The sequence below is a fragment of the Talpa europaea genome (genome assembly GCF_964194135.1).
Source record: "Talpa europaea genome assembly, chromosome: 9".
NCBI classification, from domain to species: domain Eukaryota; kingdom Metazoa; phylum Chordata; class Mammalia; order Eulipotyphla; family Talpidae; genus Talpa; species Talpa europaea.
In genome coordinates this window covers 102,547,278-102,574,386 of record NC_140076.1, presented here as the reverse complement: position 1 = coordinate 102,574,386, position 27,109 = coordinate 102,547,278, and the positions used below count along the sequence as shown (strand labels likewise).

At 34.3% G+C, this 27,109-nt stretch overlaps 1 protein-coding gene across 5 annotated transcripts in view; it reads left to right on the top strand.

Annotated features, from left to right (window-relative positions):
• Positions 1-27,109, top strand: part of COL11A1 (collagen type XI alpha 1 chain) — a gene marked incomplete at its 3' end in the record, with an annotated part of 194,034 nt that overhangs the window by 121,302 nt on the left and 45,623 nt on the right. For all 5 annotated transcript variants that reach the window (XM_084242704.1, XM_084242702.1, XM_084242705.1 and 2 more), the window contains 9 exons: positions 326-433; positions 815-904; positions 1,161-1,214; positions 15,738-15,845; positions 19,018-19,125; positions 20,195-20,248; positions 21,301-21,354; positions 21,857-21,964; positions 24,610-24,663. In XM_084242704.1, the coding sequence (XP_084098830.1) occupies positions 326-433; positions 815-904; positions 1,161-1,214; positions 15,738-15,845; positions 19,018-19,125; positions 20,195-20,248; positions 21,301-21,354; positions 21,857-21,964; positions 24,610-24,663 (738 nt within the window). The remainder of the gene's footprint in view (positions 1-325; positions 434-814; positions 905-1,160; positions 1,215-15,737; positions 15,846-19,017; positions 19,126-20,194; positions 20,249-21,300; positions 21,355-21,856; positions 21,965-24,609; positions 24,664-27,109) is intronic.

The following is a 27,109-nucleotide window of genomic DNA, read 5'->3' as shown; positions in this document are numbered from 1 at the left end:
AATGGAATGAACCTGTGGCTAAAACCACGGTTTTTAACAATGCCTGGCTTGACCACGCTGTGAAGCAATTCTGGTCTGAATAAAGAAACCATCTCTTTGAACTGTATCTTTGTATACCCTTCGTACACTCAGATTCTAACCCAGATTCTAATCCTACCAGATATGCTATTTTCAGTGATTAATATGAAATGTTTTTATAGGACATTGCAAAAATAAATGAGAATGATACATTTTTTGGAAATGAAGCAATATTTAAGTTTGTTTTCGTGTTGTCATTGCCAAAAATTAAAAAGCATTCTGATGAGGTTATGTTTATCCAATTTAGGGACCAACTGGGGAGACTGGTCCAATAGGGGAACGTGGACATCCTGGTCCCCCTGGCCCCCCTGGAGAACAGGGTCTTCCTGGTGCTGCAGGAAAAGAAGGTGCAAAGGTACAATATGCTCAAGGAAGGTTTTTGGCTGAAATTATCCTTTTACTTTTTACTGTTGTTTCTTATCCCTTGGCCACAAATTCCCTAAATGTTAGCATAGTATTAAGTGAATGTCAGAAAAATGTGTCAGTAAAATATCCAGTTTATTGTACATCAAGGCATCTCTCATCAATAATAGTAGACCTGTTAATTATGTTGACCATAAAACCACCTATTTACCTTTAAATATAGATAGTGATTCACTTTAATGGTATTTTGTACAATGTTCTCGTTATGAAAATTACTTTGGCTTCACATAGAGTGGTTAGAGGTAATCACAGTTTTGTTTGTGTACATGTGCAGAAATTACTCTATTTGACAGGTGTATATTATAATCTTTAGGGTGACCCAGGTCCTCAAGGCATCTCAGGGAAAGACGGACCAGCAGGACTGCGTGGTTTCCCAGGTGAAAGAGGCCTTCCTGGAGCCCAGGTATAATCAAAATATAGATGAAGTGGGTCAATGAAATTGCTTAGTAGATGCATTTTTCTCAAGTTTTAACTAAAGAAAAATGCATGGGTTATTCAGGAGAAATATATAAGCATATGTATCAATTATTATAATATATATAACAATATGTACATTTGTTAACCACTTCCTTGCATCCTTTCTTATCAATTATACATTTCCTCCTATTAATATTCAATTCATATTGATTCATTTTCTTTGTTTTTTTCACTTTTCCCAGGGTGCATCTGGACTGAAAGGCGGGGAAGGTCCCCAGGGCCCACCAGGTCCAGTTGTAAGTATGATTATAATAAATAGCCATGCTTTCCAGGGTTGTAAATTATCGCTCCTTTTTCATTAGTCACATGCTGTGAACCCACAGTATGTTCGAGGAAAAATAAACACATGTCAATCAAACCAGTCAATGCCTGGTTTCTGCTAATTGCATGCTCTAATGCATGCAGAAACAGCAGAATGTAGAAGGTTGAAAATATTTACTCCACTGCTGCTATCAGTCCACTCCACTGCTGCTATTGTCCCTTGCAATACCTAAGGAATACATCATAATTTGTAATTGAGAGTATTTAACTTGAGTTTTGTTCATCTTTTTTTTTAAAAAAAATCCTATAAGCATCAGATAGAATATTCATTTATCCAGATTGCTTTATTTATCAATGTGATCTTATAAAATATTGGCAAATGGGGCCTCCCCGGTGGTGCAGTGGTTGAGCGCTGGGTTGCGAAGCTGCCCGCAGCCTCTGCAGCGCCTGTTCCATCCCCGGCTTCTCCCCGGCCACCTGAGGAGGTTCCCACATGGCGCGCAGACCTCTCCTGCCTCCTGCTGCTCCCCTCAACAGTGTGCTTCGGTCTTTCTGCCTGTTCTGCTCCCCGCTCTGGCTCTGGTGAATTCTCTCACCCTCCCATGCTTCTGACTGTACCCAATGCATGTATAAACAAAAAAAAAACAACAAACAAACAAAAAAATAAAACATGCCTCTATAAAAAATAAATAAATAAATAAAATATTGGCAAATGAGCAAAATTCAGATTTTGCCTCTTTTTTTCTTTTCTTGACATACACATCAATTCCTCACAGAAACTGAATGCAGCCTTCACTTTCTCCACAAATTCACCTTTGTTCTTAACTATACTCTGACACCTTACGAGCCATACCCAAACTGCCAGTTTTAGTGGTCTCTCCTCAATCTATATTTTATTTCATGAAGATGAAAAGCTTAAAGTTGTCTTAAATGCTCTCTCAACTTCCTTTTAGAGCATATTGAAGTCCTATTAGTTTCACTTCCAAAATGTTTTTTTAGCCTGTTCTCTTTATTTCATCTTCACTACAGCAGCTACAAGCAGACATTTTTTATTTCTCTTCTAGCTTAACTCATCTACTATGTTCTGACCCTCTTTATTCAGTTTTTGGCCACTAATCCTAGAATTTTAACTAAATATCCTGAACTGTGACAGCCTCTGTTTATACATTTCTTATCATGTATAAGGACCAAACTCTTTAGGACCAAACTGCCTTTAGGACCAAACTCTTTGTCTCGACTAACAACACATCTTCACAATTTGGTCCAAATCATTATATTCCTTAATACCTACTCTCTAATTCTAAATAGTCTAATGCATTGAATATCTTGCTCCTCAAAGGACTATGAACTTATATAATTTTCAGGAAGAATGGTTTTATTTTCCCTCTTTCCCAGGAACCTGATTTTTCCTTTTCTTACCTGACAGAAATCCTACTTACCCACCGAGATCAAACTTATATTTTAAATCTTTATAAAGTCATCTTTGGACAGTTGACCACTATTTTTTTTTAATTAGTAAAATTTCTTTACTTTAAGTAGACTTTGTCTCTCTTGTTAGGTTGTAAGTGCCCTGGATTTTTGTGGTTGCATTCATAGCATAGTGCCTGACATACTGTATTCCATGTATCAAGCTATGTGACTTATCAGACTTATAAAGTCTGATATCAAAGTAAGATGTGTATAAGGTAACTAGTAGTAGGAACACAGTGAGTATAAACCTTGGCAGATTATTAACATTATACTTAACATGAAGATCTTGCAAATGTTGTATCATAGTGATTCAGGTAGTATGAATATTTACTAAAAATGTTTTAATGAAAAAATATATTTATTTTGGGGCCTCCCTGGTGGTGCAGTGGGTTGAACACAGCACTGTGAAGCTGTCTGCAGCCTATGCAGCATTGGTTCAATTCCCAGCCAGCCGGGGAGATGCCCACATGGTGTGGCAGACCTCTCTTGTCTTGCCCGCTGCTCCCCTCAGCAGTGCTTTTGGTCCGTCTGCCTGTTCTGCTCCCTGCTCTGTCTCTGGTGAATCCTCTTACCCTCCTGCGCCTCTGCTGGCACCCCAGCTCTTGTATAAATAAATAAAATCTTTAAATATATATATATTTATTTCACCAACTATATTGGTCTTTCTATATTCATCAAAGCAATAAAATGATGTGGAACATTTCAAAAAAGTCCTTAGACATTTGTTTTAGTAACATTAGCATGAACAACAGTCAAGTAAGACAAAAGATTTTTTTGAGCATGAAATCTTCAAAAATTTTATTGCAGTGCAAACCATTTAAGCAGAATTTTAGGTTCCAAAGTGATTTTATTTTAGAATTTTTTTTTTAAGATTAATGGTTATTGCATGTATAAAACCTGAATCATGACAGTAAGAATTTAGGGCCCAACCAAACAATGCTGTCCCAGGTAGTTGAACAATTGAATTCAATATATTTATAGGGGACATGATATACCAGGAGATATGATTTAACCAAATAATAATCAGTAATTATCCAGTTATGGGTAGAATAATATAATGGATATGATACAAATACCTAATAGGTAATTCATTTATAGTAGTTCTTTATTTGAGAATTACTACTTACTTCTCTGTATGAAATTAAGTTTCACGGAAGATATATCTTTAAGAAACTTATAATGAGAGGCCTCCCTGGTGGCACAGGAGTTAAAGTCAGCTCTATCAAACTATCTCCAGCCACTGCAGCATGAGTTCAATCCCTGGCCAGGGAGTTAACCCCGCTGCTCCTGTCAGCAGTGTATTTCAGTAGATCTGCTTCTTCTGCTCCCCACTCTCTCTGGTGAATCCTCTCACCCCTTGCACCTCCAGCTTATACCCCGGTTCTTGTATGCATAAAAATAAAAGAAACTTAAAATGAGATAGAAAATTTTGAAGAGAAACACAACATAAACTGAGTGAGTTCGTGATTAAATGCCTAATGACAGTCAGTATTAATACTGCAAGGGTAGGGTGAAGTGAAGAGAAATCAGCAGGAGGGTCGAGAGAGAGGTGGTTCTTGAACTTGGCTTCACAGAAATCATTTAAGAGCAAGAAAGTGAAAGTAAGAAGATAATATAGCTGTTAGGGAATATTTGGTCTAACCAAAATGAAACACCTTGGGAGAAGGAATAGAACTTGGATTCTTGCTAGGATCCAGACCCTCTGCTATGTATTTACACCTTGAAAAGCTAAAGCAGGAAGATCATATGGCATGTGATTATTAAAGTTCTAAAATGACAAGTTGAAGTCATTTGAGGACTCCAAGGAGCAAGTGGAGTGAAAAATCAATGTTTTTTGGTGTAAAAAATTTAGGAAAAATCATCAGTGTGTACTACAGAGCAGAGATTGTGAGATCTGATGAGCCTGAAAGTTCAGTGATCAATGTCATCATGTAAGAGTGAACTCATGACTAGGGCGTGGGAAGGCAAAGGACATGGGGCTATAACAAACACTGGGAAGACATGGTAGAAGGGTTTATTACTAAGATCAGATATGGACAATGAGAGTAGATGAAAATTCAATGATGATCTCAAGCCTCAGTCTTTGTGGGAATGACAGTTCAGTGATACCTTCCACGGTTGCAGCAATTTGACCTGCTTAGGAACAATAACAAACACAAAGCACTTTCCTACAAAACCCCAAAACCTTTTAGCTGTCACAAAGGATTTTAAAAGCCTTTCTACTTTGATAATAGGAATGCTTCACAAATGCTTAAAATTTATTTGGAGGGCCTCCCTGGTGGCGCAGCGGGTTGAGCACTGCGCTGTGAAGCTGTCTGCAGCCTCTGCAGCATAGGTTCGATTCCCAGTGGCCAGGAGAAACCCACATGGTGCAGCAGACCTCTCCTGCCTTGCCTGCTGCTCCCCTCAGCAGTGTCTTCAGTCCGTCTGCCTGAACTGCTCCCCGTTCTGTCTCTGGTGAATTCTCTCACCCTCCCCCACCTCTGACTGTACCCCAGTTCTTGTATAAATAAATAAATCCAAAAAACAAATGAAGATTATTAAAAAAATAAATAAATAAGTTATTTGGAATGAACTCCTATCCTTATAATAAATTCACATATCCTATTCTGTAGGCATTAAATAGTTAGTATTTTTTCTCATAATTTATGGAAGAGGAGTCACTGAAAGGAAAGACATCATCCGCATTTTTTAGTTCCTAATGATCTTGCTGTAATTGCTGTTAAAAATAGTGAAGAATTTCATGACAGGGACTCCTGCATAACAGATACCAAGTCAGCCTTGGTTTATTCAATTTAAAATAATTACATGCATATGAAATTTGATTTTGAAAAATATTTATTCCAAATGATTAAGATTAAAACAAGACAAAAATGATTGATTTCCTGTATGTGAACTGTAACTTATTCAGAAAATTTATTCTTCTTATTTTTTTTTTTTGAGGTTTAAGGGATTACCTTGCAAGTGGTAATAACAAGAAATCAGGAGTAGTGAGTTTTTTGGCAAGAGAGATGAGTTCTAGTTTGCAATGTTGAAAAAGAGGTAACATTGAAATATTCAAAGAGGAATATCTTGGCAGTAGGTGAGAGACAATGAAATTCTAAGTCATAAGCATAAAGACATGAATATCCTATAGGGATCCATGATTCTCTAATAGATAGGTCTGAGTGTATATCGATCATATTAACTTCACCACTGAGATATTTACCAAGTAATGGTAAGTACAAGATTGAAATTCGCAGAAATTGAGGGGGATGGAGATTCAGCAATTATTCATATTAAGGAACAATATTAAACTAGAATTCTCTTATGAAAAGAATATCAAGGATACAGGAAATAAGTTTGAAAATAGAATAATCTTAAGAATAATTAATCTCTCAACTCCTAATGCTAGGAACTTTCTAGTCATTATTTTATTTGATTCTTGCCACCTGATCCTATAGATATTATTATTTCATTTTTAGAGGTAAGAGATCTGAGGGTTAGAGAAGGTAAACAACTCTTTAGTTCATAGACCCGTAAAGACAAAAATCCATGAAAACACATTACCTAGACCCATTTCCAGGTATATTTATCTCTTACTCTGTAAACATTGGCTTAAGTTCTCTTTCTCCCACCCTCTTCCTCTCTCTTCTACCCTCTCTTCCCTCTATCCTCAAATCCTCTTAATCCTTTCCTGCCACTGTGAACAATTTGGTGTGCAGAGAGAGGATTAGAGGACTTTATATAGCATCTGTGTGTACTTTAATATTCCTATATGTGCTCTTTATAACAGTTGCCTACTTTGAATGAATCAAAGATTAAACTGCTTAAAGACAGGTTGAATCCTTAGAGAGTATAGATGTTTGTTGTATACTATTGCCTTTGTAATCCTAGAATACAATTTTTAAGAACCGTTGTTGTTCTGTGTATTTCTGGATTACTAGAGAAATAACAAATTCCTTAGTTAAAGAAGATCTCAGTGAAGTAAAACTGAAAATCCAAGCAGAGTTTTTATCAGTGAGCAGTTCCTTCCCACAGTGAAATATGTCATGTTTGTACATGTCACTTTTATATACTTTATACACTACAGCCTTTCTATATATTCTGATGCACACAGAACAAAATATAATATTTCATACTCAACCACCCATATTTGTGTCCCTCTATTAAATTGCAAGTATATTGGCCATCCATTCTCTTTATTTGTATTCCTTTCCATCAAAAACATGGGCTGCATAATTTGTGTCACATTGCTGACATGAGAGAAGTGGGTTTATTCAACACTCTTGGGTTTAGCTGTGATGCCACTGACTTATGGTTAAAGGATCCTGTGATATGCCATATTATATTATCCGAGAGAATCTGTAGGCAGATATAGGAGATTACTTTATGTGATGAATATCCACAGAAGATATCACCTGCTAATCACAGACTGAGAAATTTTATAATTTCTTGAGTAGTTAGCTGTGTTTTTTTTTTTGTTTTTACTGATATGAATCATAAAAATTAAATTTCTCTTTTGGCTTTGGCTTATAAAAATCATAAAATCAAAATCGAGACACAATAGAGTAGAAAACTCTCTTCACTATTTTTGTATCTTTTTCAATATAATTCTATTTAAAAAATACATGTGGTGGGGCCTCCCTGGTGGCGCAAGGAGTTTAGATGCAACCTATGAAGCTATCCACAACCTCTGCAGCAAGAGTTTGATCCCAGGCCAGCCAGGAAGCAACCCACATGGCGCAGCAGACCTCTCCTGACTTGCCCGCTGCTCCCCTCAGCAGTGTATTTGTCAATCCACCTGTCCTGTTCCCTACTCTGTCTCTGGTCAATCCTCTCACCCCCACATCTCTGGCCTGTACCCCAGCCTTTTATGCATAAATAAAGAAATCTTTAAAAAATAAAGTACATGTGATGTACTTTAATATTATGTATTATATTTTATTCTAGTTATTTCTTTTAGTATTGGACATAACCCATTGCATTGACTTCATGACCTGCAATGGAGAAAAACTGATCTATAGAATATGTTTTTAGATTACTTATATTGTTGGTTCTCTTTTGTATCAATAACATTTACCTGCATATCTATTTCTCTCACTTAGTTCTTACTTATATTCTCTTGTACTTCATATCTTCCTTGTAGTCTGCTATATCTTCTTTTCATGGAAAAACTGTAATTAAATAAATATCTGAATATACCATGCAATCTATTTAACTAAAGTTATATAGATTTATTCAGTGGAAATTTCCTGAAAAGGCTTATAGCTTACAAAAGAAGATAGATATGAAATAGATAAATGTAGAAAAATGAAAGCGAGGTAAAAGCAACAGTTTTTGAAATTACAGTGGGAGAGGATTTATAAATAAATATCAGTTTTACCTATGAGAACAGTTTTTGTCTGCGAAATACAGTCTTTACAGTACTCATCACTATATTTATCTTAATAGCCAAAAACTGGTATGTCAATGGCATAGTGTTCTAGAGGTTTTGCTATTAGAAGTGAATGTAGACTGAGAAATCTTTTTTAGGGCTTCCACTCAAGACAAACAAAATTATTACAACACGGTACCGTGACTTTGGGCTTTTAAAGTCTGGTCGAAACCTAGTGCTCGTTGTATGCGTGATATTGTGCGTAAGAGCTGGTAATAGATGCCAATCAAAGCACGGCATGTTTTCTGCTCCCAGGGGTTAGGCACTAAATGAATGTCTTGCTGCACATGCACGAGGCAGAAGCAACAGGGGATTAAACAGCAAGAGAGAAGGCAGTTCGATATTTTTCTCACAAGTTGAACATATTTATGTAAACACTACCTATCTAAATATGTTTTGCCTGCACATTCTCAGGATTTTCCTCCACTGCTTATGTTTTTATAATCAAAAACCAAGGAAAGTATTTTCTCTAAAACAACTCTCCTTCATATATTATTTTTTGATATGGAATCCTCTCATTGCCAACAGCTCTTTCTCTGAAAATGAGATTAAATATCCTTACAACCACATTTCTTTTCTTCGCTGACAATGGTGGCAGTTAATATGGACAAAGAATCTGAAAGGAGACCAAAAACAGAGCTGCTAACAGGCAAACCCCAATATTTCACAATCTTGTAACACATTGGGCTCTCTCCTGAGACTGCCCCCCATGATTCTGACTGTGCTATTATTTCTTCCTATTATCATCTCCTCCTTAGAGTTCACTTGCCCTAAGGTGATAATTCCTTTTCCTTCTATTTTTTTTTTTTTGTCTACATCCTATTCCAGAGAATCTTCTTTTCAGTGAATTTTACTCAGCAAACAAGGGTCTAAACAAGTTTACTTTAAAAAAAAGATATGTGTTGACTAATTGAGTCATATTTGATATTTTTTAATTTAATGCACATTTTCCTTATTGGAATCCAGGCATCTCTTAGTGAACTATTGCCATAGCCAACCTGGAATGAATAAAGAATAGATAGAGATGATGGTGGGAAACTGATGATCGAAGATTAAGGTATTGCAAGACTAGTCTTAATTATTTAAAATGTATGTTTACATTTCAGTAATGCTTGATATTTTATCTGAATTTTTAGCTTCTGTGATCTAAAATATGTGTTACCTGGAGAGTGGAATTGCATCTATTTAATTTTATTATGGTCAACTTGGCTTTAAATAGAAAGGGGCAGAGTTTTTTGTTTGTTTGTTTGTTTTTTACCTTCTGCTTGTATGTATGGGTCTAGTTCCTAAGAACTATTGACTTGTTTTTCTGTTCTTTCCTTGGTGAGATTCCTTTTAACTGAAAGTTAATGAGATGATTTCTCTGTTTATTAATTTCATTTGCTCCATAAATACTTCTCAGAATATGGAACTCACACAGAAATACTGGAGAATATATTTACTGGGTGTTTTCTCCTATTTGCAAATAATTAAAGAAAACACCATTGTTGCCATTGTTTTGTCATCACTCCAAGAACATAAATTGATGTCTTTTTATTGTTTCATTAATGTAAGTTTTAGGGAAAAAGGCTACATAAGGGGATAAAGCTATCATAAAGTTAAAGAAAGATAGGTAAATAGAATAATGTAAGTTCCTCCCTTTTAAATCAAGTAAATGTCCATCTGACATTTGAAACAAGTAACTTTCAGTTGAAAACAAGTAACCTGTGGTGATTATTGGTAATAAAAGAACAGAATAGTTTTATGATACTGTGGCCATTATAATTGATATAACTCAAAACGGACAATTGCCTTTGGAAAACTTTTAATTTATCACATATTATTGCTATTTAAATTGTAAATTGGGAAAATTATATTTCTGTAGTTTTTAGCACCTTTTCTGTGAGTACTTCCCAGTTAAGCACTTTTTTAAAAAGATTTATTTATTTATTTATTTGTTTGTTTGTTTGTTTGTTTGTTTGTTTGTTTATTTATACAAGCACTGGGTATAGTCAGAAGCACGGGAGGGTGAGAGAATTCACCAGAGCCAGAGCAGGAGAGGTCTGAGCACCATGTGGGACCCTTGCAGACGGCCTGGGATCCTGGGGATTGAACCACCACTGCAGAGGCTGTGGGCAGCTTCGCAGCCCAGTGCTCAACTGCTGAGCCACCAGGGAGGTCCCCCAGTTAAGCACTTTTGTTGTGCAAATTATTTATCAATGCTATGGGCACATGATTTTAAAAGCAATTTAAATTAGGATTAATGCTACTTTTATGTCAAAAAGAGTTGTACCTTTTTTTTAACATTTTGAAGTTTAACATTCTATATCATCTTCTAGGTCTTCATATAAAGACGTGTGTTTGTGTGTATTTATTACTTATTTTAATTGAGGCAATATTAGGCACTCCTATCAGGTATTTCCCCCAGAGTGCACACACCACCAAATCACACATAGGTCACCACCAATGTCAACTTTCAAGTAACCTTCTGGGTCTTTGTTTTCTTTTCTATAAAGTTTCACTTTTACAGTTATTTGAGATTTCATTTCTATTTTGAAATACATAGCTGTTCATGTACGATTCTCTAACATCTGTTGTATTCCTACTTTAAGACATCGTTGAAACAAGTTTAGTTGTATTACCATACAGGTACAAAAACCTGATGCCAAACATTTTCTGTCCTCATTTTATTAATGAGAAAAGTGAACCCTGGAGAAGTGTATCACTTTGCTCAAGATGTAAGCTTAACGATTTTAGCTCAGGAAATGATCACATACTCAGTTCATGTACTTATTTAGGACCCGCTGTGTGCCAGGAACTTGAAGTACTTGAAGTACTGGAGATGAGTGGAAGAAACAAACAAAATCCCACCTTTGTGGAGCTGATCATTATCCATTTGACATTTTTAAACACAAACATATTTGTTTTAGATGTGATTGTTTATTTGACAACTATAAAGCCCTCTTCTCTGTTCTTTAATGACCAGTTATACTGCAATGCTATAATTCCCTATCCCTATAAATGTTTTACCCTTTATAGGAAAAATTACATTTGCAATATGAATTTCTCAAGGGCTGATACCTATCATAATACATTTCAAATTCCCTGTCAGAGTCAGAAGAGAGTAGAACCTCACTGTATTTTCTGGTGAATGTATATAATGTTCTCTTTTTAATATTAGGTTTAAATTTTCATTTTTCTTTTAAACAAGACTTCTCCAGTGATTCAATTGGGACTAAAAGATTCATGAGGCTTATCCTTTTAAAAGTTGGCCAGGGAATGTTTAAATAAAATTTGCAAGTTTGTAATAGCATTTGCTTAATCAGTAGATACCATCAGAGATTTTCTCTTTTCATTTGTAGATAGATAAAATAAAGACATTGCAGAGCATGCTGTTATTAAAAACATCTAGACTTATAGAATGCTTGAAAAACTAATGGAAAGGGAAATTGCAGTTGTACTTTAGGGCATGAATGTACATCGAAAAAGTCTCCTCTGGTAGTTTTCATCCACTGTTTCGAAGTTAATGAGCTGTGACAAGATCATGAGTAATATTTTAACTACAGGAAAGTTACATGTTTTGTTATTAATTTTAATGCATCTTGCACAAGCAAGATGGCAATCTGAAATTTAATCTTATGCATGCCCCAAGGGGGAAATTAAAAAAGTTAAGTTTTGTAGTACAAAAGCAGAATATAACATCCACAGAGTGTATACATTGTCATTGATTCAAATCAGCATTCTTTTTCTACTAATATATGTGAAAAGATTTCCTTGATTAATCCTAAATTATTTTTTAAAGATTTATTTATGCATACAAGAACTGGGTTACAGGCCAGAGGTGGAGGGGGGTGAGAGATTCACCAGACAGAGCAGGGAGCAGAAGAGGTGAATTGACTGAAATACACTGCTGAGTGGAGGAGAGGGTGAGACAAGAGAGGTCTGCTGTGCTATGTGGATTGGCTCCCTGCCTGGCCAGGATCCAACTAGTGCTACAGTGGCTGCAGATTGCTTGATAGCACTGTCTTTAACCCCTGCACCACCAAGGAGGCCCCAATCCTAAATATTTGAACACATTTCACTTTACAATGGAGAGGCATTCTTCTTTTAAGTAAAATCCATGTATTCTTTTAATTCTGATGCCACCCTTTTTCTTCAAACATGGAAAATTTCTATTGACTACATATGAGTACATTTAGATCCTAAATATTTTTAACATATCCATCATGGACACACCCTGTATCTCTAATTTTACTGTGCTCATATTTATTACTATTATTTATGTTATAATTATTTAATGTGCACAGTAAGTATTTTATGCATTGGAGGTATTAAGAAAACATGGAGATATTTATAGGATAAAATTCAATATGCCAATGCTACATTAATTTATTCCAAAAATAATGGTAGAAAATATACATGCTATGTTTCACTGTCTAGGGAATAGAGAATAATATCTCATGCTATAAATTCTGAGAATAATCCACCCATTTGAAAAGATGGTTGTTATCCTAGACTTAAAGAATGACTAGAATTTTAATTGTACAGAAAAAGACAAAAAGACAGTCCATATCAAAAGATAAGTTGGGCTGAACACTCAGGGGTAAACGCGCGAAACAAGAGCAAGAAAATAAATCTACTATACCAAAATGTGAGGTAAAATAAAATTCTGAGTATGTGAATATTTTTTCTAGGAAGATTAAGAATAAGCATATTCTCACTAAGATGCTTTAATTTAAACTGTTTTATGGTTCTTCATTGATGAGAATGAAATATTTAACTTGAATCAGAGGTGAAACATGTTGAAAAACCCTGTAGTGTCATGGATAACACTTTTTGAAGAGTTCTCAAAACAAGTAATTCATTGTTGTTGAAAATTAAAAACAAGTTAGTAAACAGTTATAACTAGGACAGAGATGCTAATGAATAGCATAACAAAGGTCAGGTGAACTAAATAAATGGCAGAATGTTTATTTCAACAATGGAGAATGAATTATCAATTCTTCTAAGTTTTCTTATTTAAGAAAGTGTCAATCATTATGCTTATTTTGGTAGAAGTGGCCTATGAAAGCCTATATTTCTTCTACTTATGTAAGATACATTTGATTTATTGTGGTATAAAGATTGAGGATTTTTTTTTTCCCACCATTTATGAAGTGTTCAGTATTGTAGGAAAAGACTTTGTATGAATCAGGGCATATCAGCTAAACCCTGAGTCTTATAACATTTACCTGAATAATAAATAAATTATACAGAAATTATCTTATATCACATATGTAAAGTAGCATGATACTTGTTTAATAGGCTCAAAAACTGGAAAATAAAAAAAAATTCTCTTAATACATGCTTTCACTTTCTAGTGAATCTTCCTTTTTATCTTTACAGTTTCATAGCTGTCAACCTTAACACAGCCTATTGTGATATCTTCCTTGAATAGTCTTCACACAGTTGGTGGCTTAAATTTAAGACAAGATTAAAAAGAAAAATCTTATGGTCTGACAAATCAAAATCATGTCTTATTGTTAGTCATGACAAATAAAATATCTCAACACTTAAATTGAATTTTTAGATTAGATTTGATAACACTAATGGACAGTAATCCTTTTCTGAGATTTTTTACAAGTAAAATGTTAAAACAAAAATGTAATACAGTCACCTTGCATGGACATTGATCTTCAATAAATCAGCTTTTCAGAGAAGTAGAGATTTAACTTCAGGGGTGTTGTTAGTGTTAAGCCAAATAGAACAGAATTGCTCTGATCATGTTATATATTGTATTCTGTTGACATTTTTCTATTACCAAAAGAAAAAAAGTGCTTTCCTTAAGGAACTTTTTTTGTAAATCAAGAAATACCTTTGCATTCCCCTCAATTTCAGAGCCCTATTTGTCTTGTTATTCACTACCTTTGTCCTTGCCTCATTACTTCTCTTTCTCTTTTTCTCTTTCTTTGTCCTCTCTGCCCCCCTCTTTCTCCTCACCCACTCCTCTGTTCCATCCCCTTAGCCCTTACCTTTGTCCTTGTCCTCACTCCTTCCCCGCTAACCTGCAGCTCACTAATAATACAGATCTTTATATTCCCTTCACTTTTAGGGCTGCACTTTTTTTAAAATTCATTTGATGCATACAAGAACTGGGGTGTACCCCAGAGTTGCGGGGTTGAGAGGATTCACCGGAGACAAAATAGGGTGCAGAACAGGTGGATCTACTGAAATACACTGCTGAGGGGAGCAGCAGGTGAGACAGGAGAGGTCTGCTGCGCCATGTGGGTTTGATCCCTGGCCACTGATCAAACTCAGGCCCTCCTGGCGATAGCACTGAGACTTAACTCCTAGGCCACCAGGCAGGCCTAGGGCTACAATTTTTGAATGTAAAACAACTAGAGCCCTCTGCCCTTATTTGTGCCTTCTGCACTGACCACTGGAACCACGCATACAAAGTGTGCCAAACGGGCTAACAGTTATATCACTTGTGGTTGACTTGATTTCATAAAATTAATTTAATATTATTAAAAAGAAAATTTTGACACAGGGTAGATGTTTATTATCTAAAAAATACTAACTGCTAGTTTTCTTTATAATCATTTCTTTTCCTTTAGTATGTGAAATAAAGGATAACTAAGAATTTAGTTTTCATGTAACTCTTGACTAATCATGATGCAATATAAGGAAGAGTTATTCTACACTTTGTTAAATTATGAAAGAAAATAACGGATCATAACCTAGCCATTCATCAGTAGTATATTTGAAGGACAACGGCCTTGTTATGCTTTAATAAATAAAATGGGAAATAGTAAATAGATTATACTTGAGCTTTACATGGCCTAGTAAGTGTATTTCTGAATTTCTTTTATTCTTTCTTTGAATAGTGTTTTCTTAAATTATTGCTACAGATAATTATACAGATGTGACATTCACACAGTTTTTTTTTTAATTTCAAATAACAGATATTTTAAATTGTGAAATGTAAAAAAAAAATTGGCTTCTTTCTTAAACTCAATTGGATATAACATATCATGTGAATTATTTTGCTGGTGTTTCTAATAAGCCTAATGATCCCCACAGGATTATAAGTCTTATTTTCTCGTAAAAAGTCCAAACACTGTAATAGTGATTATCAAATTGTATTATATGAAAAATTATATTTGTAGCCTAATGCAATGATAATTACTCAACTCATTTATAGGACTTTGAATCTGTTATTCAGCATGTTTGAACGGAAGCCCAGAAATCTCTTTGAGAAATGCTACTCTAGAAAGTACATCCTGCCAATCTGTAATAAAATAGAGAGAAAATTGTATAGGAAATTATTTATTGCATTTATGTTTTTTTAAGCACTGTGAACAAACTGAAAACTTTATTAAAGGCAAAAAGTTAATATTTGTGAAATGTTAAAGATATATAACTTTGACAATATTTTTCATCTTACCAGTATTTAACTCCCATATCTTTGCTTACTATGAAGGTTAGCAATTAATATGTACAGTTGTTCATATTTGCTATGTTAAAATTAACTAAAAATGATTTTTTATAATAGTTACTGGACTATGAGATTCTATTGCACAGTAAGTGATTCTTAAGGAGTATCACACTTTCCATTATTAATAACCAAAATATTTCCTTTCTCACACACCAGGGCTCACCAGGAGAACGTGGATCAGCAGGTACAGCTGGCCCAATTGGTTTGCCAGGGCGTCCAGGACCCCAGGGTCCTCCTGGTCCAGCTGGAGAAAAAGGTGCTCCTGTAAGTAATTTCAAGGAGAAATACATTATACCGCCACCCTGCACAAGTTATTACTTTTTATTCAAGGATATTAGCTCTTCATACTCCACTGCATTCTCTCTGCATATGTGTCTGGCATATAAACACATCTCTTTTTCTATTTATAATAGGGAAAATTTCAAATTCAATTAAATGAGATGACATTTTTCCACACTTTATAAAACCCTAATACCTGCAAGGGAGTTGAATATTATTAATGTAAAAGGTCTCTGATTTTGCTCCTTTTAAAAAATAAAGTTGGAGTTTTGATTAAAACTATGCCTTACTGCTGTATATTAGAAAAGAGTGCACTTTTCATTCCTCTTATAATACAACTTCATTTCCAATCACTTCCATAGTCTGCAAATGAAACCCATAAAAAGTGGTTTCCCGTCTCATGTAATTTGAAGTTCGTTCTACTGTAAGTGAGATGAGAAACATGAAACCAATTATTTCATCTTATATTTATTGAATTTTTAAATTTAAATGATTATAAGTGCTATTCCATTCATTAGGTTTATGTTTCTTAGTCAAGATTTCTTCCTTATTTTTGGGCCAGCTTTTGGCTCAATCATGATCATTTTTAAAAGGAAAGGATGTTCATTCTTCAAGAGTAAAACACAAACTCATTCAGTTAATATACATAAAAATCACTGACCACAGCATACAAAAGTCTGAGTTTAATGCTCTTATATGCATATAATCTAGCATAAGCCTATAATTTTTGAAATACTTTTTTATCACTAAGACTTTATTTTTGGCAGGTTGATTCATTGTCTGTGCATGTTTTGTCATCACTGTGATATTATTAAAGTGTTTCCAAATTAAAATGATTGTTTTCTGTTATACATTTCCTTGCAGAATTATTTAGAATAATAGAGTGAGGTCATGCCACTGTGGATAGTATTTTTGGGTAACAAAAAAGCATCTTTAATTACTTGGAACTTTTTAAAAAACAATATATTTCCAGCTTAGTAAACCTGTGGAAATTTAGGTATTTTCTGAGATGTTTGTAAACAATGAAAAATTATTCACTGTCTTCCTCTTACAAGTTATGTATTTTTCTGCTATCCTCAGAATCATTTTTCTATAAAACATTTATAGTATACTGTGCACTGGGTGGAAAGAGATAAAAAGATACAAATTTGAGTCCTTTCATAGAAGTTTATTTAAAAATCCAGGGCACCTGTATCTTGGCACAACACAATAAAGAATGCATGTAATGGAAAAGGATATATGTTGCTTTTTATACAAATCAATAGTCTACAAACATGAGAAGTCAAGAATCTCTTGACTGGTCCTTCCCGGTGGCGCAGTGGTTGAGCGCTGGGTTGCAAAGCTGCCCGCAGCCTCTGCAGCACCAGTTCAATCCCCGGCCGCTGGGTGAGGGTCCCACTTGGTTCACAGACCTCTCCTGCCGCGCCCGCTGCTCCCATCAGCAGTGTATTTCCTCACTCTGCCTGTTCTGCTCTCCACTCTGGCTCTGGTGAATTCTCTCACCCTCCTGCACTTCTCACTGTACCCGGGGCTTGCATAAATAAATCTTAAAAAAAAAAAGAATCTTATGAAGATAATAAATTAAGGCTGGGTTTTAAAGTGGTTAAATACCTTGACTTTATGAAGAAAAAATCAAATTAATGACATGCATAGAAAAAACTGAAAATGATAGCAAGAAACTAGCTTTTTGTGGATTACTGAATTCTGAGAGCTGTTAGAGTAGGTTTTCCTTGGGATTGATAATATTCTGACTAGCAAGAGAGAAGGAACACTCTGCTTACCTATCCTCTCTCAATTATTCCTGCCACCCACAAAAGTTTCAATGTGTTCATTCTATTGTCCTTTTATTCAGCAAATAGTTATTGAGAATAAATGGTGTACATTGTCTTGGGTAGTATTTTTAAAGAAGGTGTCTATACAAGAATAGTAGCATAAAATAGATACTAAAGAAGAGGGGAATAAACATAGATCTGAGACAGGCAGGAGGTTATTTCAGTAGTTCAGATGAAGACTACCAGTATTTTGGAATAAGGTGTTAGAGGTGGAAATAAAATGAAGTGTACACATATATATATATATATATATATATTTTTTTTCCTAAGAGACAAAACAGATGAAACTTAAGTCACTGTAAATGAGTAGGGGTGTGAGGGGGAAAAAGGAGTAAAAAGGTATAATGCATATGCAGGGACTAATATTTGTAGAATCCATTGTTTGTGTTAACAGGAATAAAGGTGGAAGCTCTGAGTGCTATCAAGAATGCACTTTGTGCGAAACTGATGAAATCTTGAGCATTAGGAAATTATTTGAAACTCTGGATGGATTTGTTTTTATGGAAATAGAATTCATTTTCAAAATAGAATATGGGAAAATCCACAAAACATTGTGTTAAAAATAGAGAAAGCCTATTGTAAAGTTGGGCATATAAGCAAATGCATTTTATGACTTTTTAAAAATTTTTATTTATGTTTTAATTTTTTAGATCATTGTTCATTTTGAAACAATATTTGCTCCCCCCACCCCAGGTTTAGTCCCCATAGAGTTTCCTTCACCAATGCACCCGTGCACCATCACCTCAGTCCCCTGTGCTCCTCCCTCCCTCCCACTGATCCGTCTCCCACCTCCCCTCCTGCAGGATGTCTCTGGTTTATAAATGTCTGTTTTTGCTTGGTTGTGTTTTGTATTGTTACTAGGTTGTTTTTTTTTTTTTACCACTAATGTCTTATTTGGTACATTTTATGTCATTTAAAGCCTATTTTCCACTGTCCAACTATTCATTAGCACCAATGAAGACAAGTAAGAGCTCAGAAAGTTTTCATAGAGATCAAGCATCTGATTTATCCATATAAATACTTGATTAGAAAATGTGTGTTTGAAAGAAAACATTTTAAGTTGGGTCATTTCATGAACCATAGCCTGAGATTCATAAACTGTTAACAAGAATAACCTGTTGCAGCATGAAAAAATATAGTGAATATTTTGTGCCCTTATTTGGTTACTAGAAAATATCTTTTTCTTAGGGGTATAAAACAATGTCCTTACTGAATAGGAAATTAGAGTAGGAATGACTATTGTCACTGTACTTAAAAATTGCAACAAAGAGCTAATTTACAAGTTTCTTACAACAAAGTAATGATCTGCTGGATTTTTGATACAGGGTGAAAAAGGGCCCCAAGGCCCCGCCGGTAGAGATGGAATCCAGGGTCCTGTGGGTCTTCCAGGGCCAGCTGGGCCTGCTGGCTCTCCTGGAGAAGATGGAGACAAGGTCGGTGTCCTTAATTCATGTTATTATATTCTGTGAAAAAATAATTTTTCTCAAGAATCCTAGTTTCAATCATTTTAAAGCTGAAAAGCCAAATGAAAGGATATAGCTTTCAGGTCCTCCCTGGTGGGGTAAGGGGTTAAGTCACTGCTCTATAAAGCTATCTGCAGCCTGCAGCATGAGTTCGTTCCTCAACCAGAGAGCTACCCACATGGCACAGCGGACCTCTCCTGACTCACCTGCTGTTCCCCTCTTCAGTGTATTTCAGTGAATCCACCTGTTCTGTTTCCCGCTCTGTCTCTGGTGAATCTTCTCACCCCCCACACCTTTGGCCTGTACCCCAGTTCTTTTATGCATAAATAAATAATGTTTTCAATGTTTCCTATATCTATTATATTCTCAAAAATTCTTTTAAGCAAACTAGCATTTTTATTCTCCAAAGTAATAAGACATTTTTTAAATGTGTTTCTGAAATAAATATAAAATGTATGTAATTAATTGCTTGTATATGTATAGCCCTTTGTCTTGGCTATTGCTGGGTAAGATTAAGAATGAGCTGCATCCATACTTGATGATCTTTTTCTCTGTCTTACTAGCATATAAAGTAAAGATTTGACGTTCTTGGTTCTGCTTATTAGCTGGGTTGTGGTATTTGAATTTTGTATATTTTCTTCTATGAGTAAGTGCTATAATGAAATCCGTGACCCTGCACTCTGATAATGTACATCATTTTAGCATTTGGAAACTAGGGGAAAAAGTAATTGTTGATGAATAGAAGTGCTATTATTGTATAAATCAATGTATTTCCACTATCAGTTTATTTTGATATTTCAGATAAAATTGATTTATTAATTAAAAACCCAATTGCAGCATTCCTTAAAGATGACTTATATTCAACTAAAAAATGGTAAGCAGTGGGAATCTAAGCTTTTAAAATATAATCAGTTATATGAAAGGCTCGCAGGAGATTATTTTAAAGTTACACTTGTTTACTAATGAGAACATAGTGATGACAATGTAATGCAGCTATGGCTTAATGGAGATAAACTTTAACTCAATATTTCAAATACAGGGTGAAATTGGTGAACCAGGACAAAAAGGCAGCAAGGGTGACAAAGGAGAAAATGTGAGTTTTCTATATTTTACTGACAAGGCATTATTCTTGTAACTACTTTTCTTAATAACCATGGATATTTCTTTATAATATCACTTACCTATCTGAAGATTCTAACCTCTGTATTACCTCTCTGGGAACTCTTCAATTTGGAACTCAGTTAAATTCTAATAAAACTGTTTTCAAAGTTATGTGTTAACTTATGCAAAAATGTCTAAAACCTTCAGACTGAGGCTAGCGCACCAGCTGTTTCACCTTCGATTGCTTTTGCATCATTAGTTCAAAATTCCACATGGTATAAAAGACAAATGATACCTAGTGTTGTTGTGGAAAGAATTTTGACCTGTTAGAAAGAGTCCCAGGTATCCCTAGAGTCCATGAGCCTCCCTTTCAAAGCATTTGCCTCAAGCACCGTCCCAATATGCAGCATTTATAGCAAAGACATATAGTCCAATCATTGCGCTTTCTTTAGTGCCTGGGCCGGTGCTTGATCTTATCTATGTAAAAAAAAAATACATTAAGAAAAAATATCTATGCATTCATACTCATGATGGCTATTGAAATCTGTTGCTCAAAATAAGAAATTTTGATATACTAAGTATAACACCGAGTTTTCATGTGCTCATATATGAATGACATTTTTAATTTTCATATCACTACTTTTTGGCTGTCTAGAATCCTCAGATCCTAAAATTAACTTAAAAGATAATGTATAGACAAATTTTCATGAGCTCTTACCACTCATATTTATCTCTTTAAAGAAAACTAATATATTGGAAATTTTCAAATGGAAAACTTCATCCTGATTAACATTAGCATAGAAACTTATTTTTAAATATTCCTTGCATTACCAATGAGAGTGCTTTCAATAACTGCCAGTTTAAAGTTGATTGCAAATATCAGTTTCAAACAGTAAAATAAAGAACAGTTGACTGCACTAAATGCAAAATATTTTTTTCCAGCAAAGATGCTTAATAGATTTTGATCAGCCAAATGTTCTGTGTTATAGAGCTGAGCCTTTTCTCGTGTCAGTTTCAAAATTACTGATTTTTATCTCCTTGCAGGGTCCTCCTGGCCCCCCAGGTCTTCAAGGACCAGTTGGTGCCCCTGGAATTGCTGTAAGTATTCCTCTTCAGCAAATCTAAATTCTTATAGTTCCCTTATTCCATTTATGAGCCATCAGAAAACAAGTTGATTTTTCATGGTGATAAGTTTGTTTGTATGCTTAACATTGAATCAAATTTAAATGATCTAAAACAGCTTGCAGATCCTCTCTTTAAAAATGAAAAACATTGTGACTTCATTTGAAAATGGGTAATAACCAGTTGAGAAATACTTAATTTGCGGTAAATGCTGAACATCATTTTTACCTTGTTAGACAGCTTTTACTTCATTTGGTAAACATGAGGAAATAAAGGACAGTCGTATTTCAAAAACAATGTAAACAAAGCAATCAGGTTTGTGACACGATGGAAATTTAGTCAAAATTTTCCTTGGTTGACTTTGTAAATAGACCTGCTTTATTTGAATATATATATATATATATATATATATATATTAACTACAAGCTTCAAATTCATGATTTTTTGATTTGTGATCATTTGTGTTGCTTTTCTGTAGGGAGGTGATGGTGAACCAGGTCCCAGAGGTCAACAAGGGATGTTTGGCCAAAAAGGTGATGAGGGTGCGAGAGGTTTCCCGGGACCTCCTGGCCCCATAGGTCTTCAGGTAAGACTCTCTGCATTGTGCACATCATTCTACCTGCTTGCTACACCAAGCTTTCTGGTGGATGTAAAACAAACCAGCTTTCCTTTTCCTGTGCAGGAAATTGGGTACAGTGTTCTATTAATTATGCCACACTGGCAGTGTCAGAAGTAGTTAGATTAACTGTACTTAAAGGTAGGCATGGTGTGATAAAAATACCTGAAGAGGTAGGATACTGTATTTGTGTATCATGTAGCATATGGTACACCAATGCTACCTGAATAACAAAAATATTAAAAAACATGAATTTGTAGGAAAGTAAAGAGAAGCTGAATTTATATAAATTCAGTTTTTACCTTTATTTTTAAGTTATAAACTATTGATTTTCACTATTATATAGCTCCTGTACTTAATAATACATTATAATCAGTAAAATTAATATATTATAGTCATTATTGTTATAACACTGGATGTCTGCTGGTGGATATAAGTTTTCTGTTCTTATTTAAATGCCAAAATATTTCTTTAACATGGAAAATACAAAAACTTCATTTTAATATTTGTGTTTAACTGTTTTATATTTATTTTATAATAATGAATAAGCAATCATAAGTACTGTGTCAATATGTGTGCTAAGCACATATTTGATAACAACAAGACATTAAAAATTATATAGCTAATGGATACACTACCACTCACTCTCTGCTTTTTCATTTAACTGATTAGTCAGGATCCTATAAGGATGTAATTTAGGAATTTCATTCTCATGATTAAAGAAGATACCTCACAGATTATATTTATAAAATATTAAATAACATACTACCTTCATTTCCACTATGTAAGAAATGTGCTCTTTGATGAGGATGACTCAAGAAATCATTCATTTAAAAATGATTATATTTTCCCACAGCTACCTCTTTAAATCAGGAATCAAAAAGATGGTAATGTAATTAACATGTTCACAATTGCATCTCCATCCTTTAATTAAGTCTTCGTGGCAGACTAGATATTAGCAATTATAATAGACATAAATAATAATAATCTAGTATTCTGGTTCAGTGACTTGAGTTTTCAATTTGATATTTACTGTTTGACTCCATAAAAAAGAGACATATGTAATGGGAGTTCTTGGCCTAAATTCATTTTTTGATTCATCACTTAAGTGGCATGTGATTTTAAACTGACAGACCTTAAAACAGAACCTCTTCTTGCATAAATTACTCCCTAGGAGAAAGTTAGGACATTTGAAAGCTGATTAACGCTGGAGTGGCATTTAACATGTTTAGTTCCTTGCGACAAGAGAATTTGACTCATTATGTCTCCATTATTTTTAATAAGAAGAACATTCTGTCTTAATCAACTCAAACTATTATCAAACTTCATCAAAAAGAAATATTTCTGTCTTTTCTATTGGGAGCTTCCTATTAATCTAATATTAGGAAGAATCATATGCATATAAAAAGATGACAATGCAGAGCTGGATTTGCTATATATATATATAAAAAAAGAAAACTATGAATATTTATGTTTCATTCATTTTGGGGATCAAAAATGAGATCCACCCTATATTAAAGGAAGTGCAAACCAGGACAAACGGTAAGGAATATGATTGTTGATTTATATGTAGCATATAAGAATTATGTTTAAGTTAAATTCATGTCATGTTAAGTCATCTTAAATTCATGACCATTTAAAAATGGGACTAAAATGAAATGTTTATTTCATCTGTGTTAAATTTTACATGTATAAGAATTTAGATACATGTGTTCCATCAAAAACTAGAATCTCTGAAGTTGTGGACCTTGAAATCTAAGCTTTTCTTGTTGATTTTTTTTCTAAGAATTTATTAGTTCCTCATTTAATCAACATTTTATTAAAATCATTTTGTTGTGTCTCTGCTAGCTGCCAGAGATAAAATTTGACGCCTAAAAAAATTTTGACACTGCTCCAAAGTAGCTCATGATTTTAAGCATATCATTCAAACATGTGCAAAGTATTATGATATAAAAGAGGAAATATAAACAATTTTGCATGAGGGAACTAGTTAGGAAAGTCAAGAAGTAGTCAAATGATTTTACAGAAATATATAGCCTAGTAAAATTTGAATGCAACTTGTTTAGTGAGTTTATTCTGTAACACAGAATCTCTCCTAAAGCAATTACACTGCAATTGAATAAAACAGAAATGCAGTTGACAAAATAAAAATTCAGAACATATTTCTAACTCTGGAAATGTATTAGAATACTTATTTTCAAAGAATTTTGTCAAAATGGTACCTAACTATAAAAGCCTTACCTGGGTAGGGTGTTCTAAAATAATTTGAGGTAATATTCTTCAGAAAATCTTTGCAAAAGCAGCCCTATGGGCTACTCACAAAAGATGGAGTGAATGACAAGGTTTTCTAAATTCCCAGATCAAATTATATATTTTAGCTGTTATAATTAAAATCAAACAGTATAATATTATAAAAAACATATTTGTAAATATAGATAGAAGATTTTATCACATATTGTCAACTCCTGCATTGTAATTATTTTTGCAAATGTTAGTTTCTGAATGTTAATTTCCATGTCCTTGTTTGTCTTTATATTTAGCTTTTGGTTTTATATTAGAAGTTTCTTCTTAAATACATGAGTCACTTTTATTTTTTTCCTATTATATTTTTTTAGGGTCTGCCTGGCCCACCTGGTGAAAAGGGTGAAAATGGAGATGTGGGTCCTATGGTAAGTTCCTGGGGTTTCGTGTTTAATGGATAGTGTGCATTTCCACATTACCAATATTTTGTTAAGGTTGTATAATATGAACAAACTAATCCTAAAGACTATTGCATTTTAGACTGTTGTTTACCATTTCCCCCACTTAACTTACCTCTGCCACCATTAAAGTCTTTCATAATCTTGCATCTCTATCTGTTCTCTTTTTCACTTTGGAATAATGTTACAGAAATGCACAACATTCACTGGTTTATATTATGTCATGTATTTTTTATTTCTTTGTGTGCATGTTAATGGGTTGTGTATAAACTGTCATACTACAGTTATTCATTAGTCTTTAGCCCTGGAATTTAATTTAGAATGGGTATAGATAGATAATAGCTTCCCAAGATTTGGATAATTAGCAGATATTAAACATCTTAAAAAATTGATTATTTAATGAAACAAAATTTTAATTCAATAAGGAATTCTGTCTTTATAAGAATGCTATGGCATAATTAGTTGCTTTTATCGATTTGTGTTTCTTCTCCAAGTGTATGTCAAATAGCTCAACTGAAAAATTTGAAATGCATGTGTTTATTAAGCACTACCTTAGGTAAAGAAACAATTGGCCAAGGTAATTGAAATCTGTAATGAAATGTAGTGAATACATTTCCTATATGAGCCTTCCTTTCAATAAACATTACCCTCAATATTTACTCTCTTAAGAATGTATGTTTCAATATTTTTACACTTGATTGTTTGATTTTTACATCTTTAAATAATAAATACTTGTTATTATAATGAACTTAAAAATAGGGAACATAATCAGCACCACTGATTCAAATAACTGAATAATACTTCAATAATTCTCTCCAACATTAGACACATAGCAAGCTCCCATCTAGATATTATGGCTTTCGTTCCCTGACTCATTAATACTTTCTCCTTAACCTATAGTTAGGGAGAAAGTTAATAGTAAATAAACTTTTCAGTAATGGTATCAGAATAATCCTGACTTTAAAAAAATGACTAATACCTTAATATTCACTACACACTAATTGTGCCATGACCTTGGAGTAAGGAGTCCAGGCCATGCCTATTTTATAAAAAGGTGTCCAAACATAATTTTTATACACAATCAGAAAAAGAAATTCTGTTTTAGGAAGAAAGATAACTAACTAGTTAATCTTATTTCAATTCTAGTATGTAAAGCATAAAAATTGATACAAACTCAAAAATACAATGAAAAATGTTTCTATAGGATTAATTAGTAAGATTAAAACCTACTGAAACACAATTCCTTGTTCCAACTTTCTATTCCCTTTATACTACGGCATTCCAGTATAGTCTAACATAAAATATTTCTAAATGTATAATGATTCATTGTACCAGATATTAGCAATAGAATTTTCTGATTTTTTATGAAATTGTTTTTCTTGAGTCCTAGTTTTCCCATAGCTTTATATAGTCATTTACTAACATGATCTGTCAAAAATTACTTTTAACTTTAATATACTTCCCTGATTATGATTTCACAGGCTGAAATGTCTTTTAGCTTTCATAATCATAAAACAAAAATATTAAGGAATGGGGCCTCCCCCGGTGGCGCAGGCGGTTGAGCGCCACACTGTGAAGCTGTCTGCAGCCTCTGCAGTGCCGGTTTGAACCCAGCCAGCCGGCGAGGGTACCACATGGTGCGGCAGACCTCTCCTGTCTAGCCCGCTGCTCCCCTCAGCTGTGTATTTAATCAATCTGCCTGTTCTGTTCCCCGCTCAGTCTCTGGTGAATCCTCTCATCCTCCCGCGCATCTGGCCTATACCCTCATACCTGTGTAAAATGAATAAATAAATCTTAAAAAAAAATAAGGAATGCATTTGACAGCCAATAGGCATATGAGAAAATGTTCAACATCACTTATAATCAGGGAAATGCAAATCAAAACAACAATGAGATACCATCTTACACCAGTGAGAATGGCACATATTAAAAACACTAGCAACAAATGTTGGCGAGGTTGTGGAGAAAAAGGAACTCTCCTGCACTGCTGGTGGGAGTGCAAACTGGTCCAACCACTATGGACAACTGTGTGGAGATTCCTCAATCTGCTTAAAATGGAGCTTTCATATGATCCAGCAATTCCACTCCTAGGTATCTACCCATAGGACACAGAAACATTAATTCAAAAGGGCACCTGCACCCCTATGTTTAAAGCAGCACTATTTACAATAGCTAAGCTATGGAAACAACCCAAATGCCCAAAAATAGATGACTGGATCAACAAGATGTGGTACATATACACCATGGAATATTACTCAGCAATCAAAAAAGATAAATTCATGCCATTTGCAGCAACGTGGATGGAGCTGGAAGGGATCATGCTCAGCAAAATAAGCCAGAAAGAAAAAGAAAAATACCAGATGGTCTCACTCATAGCAGGAATTTAGAAAACCTACATAAGGGACCAGGAAAAAGA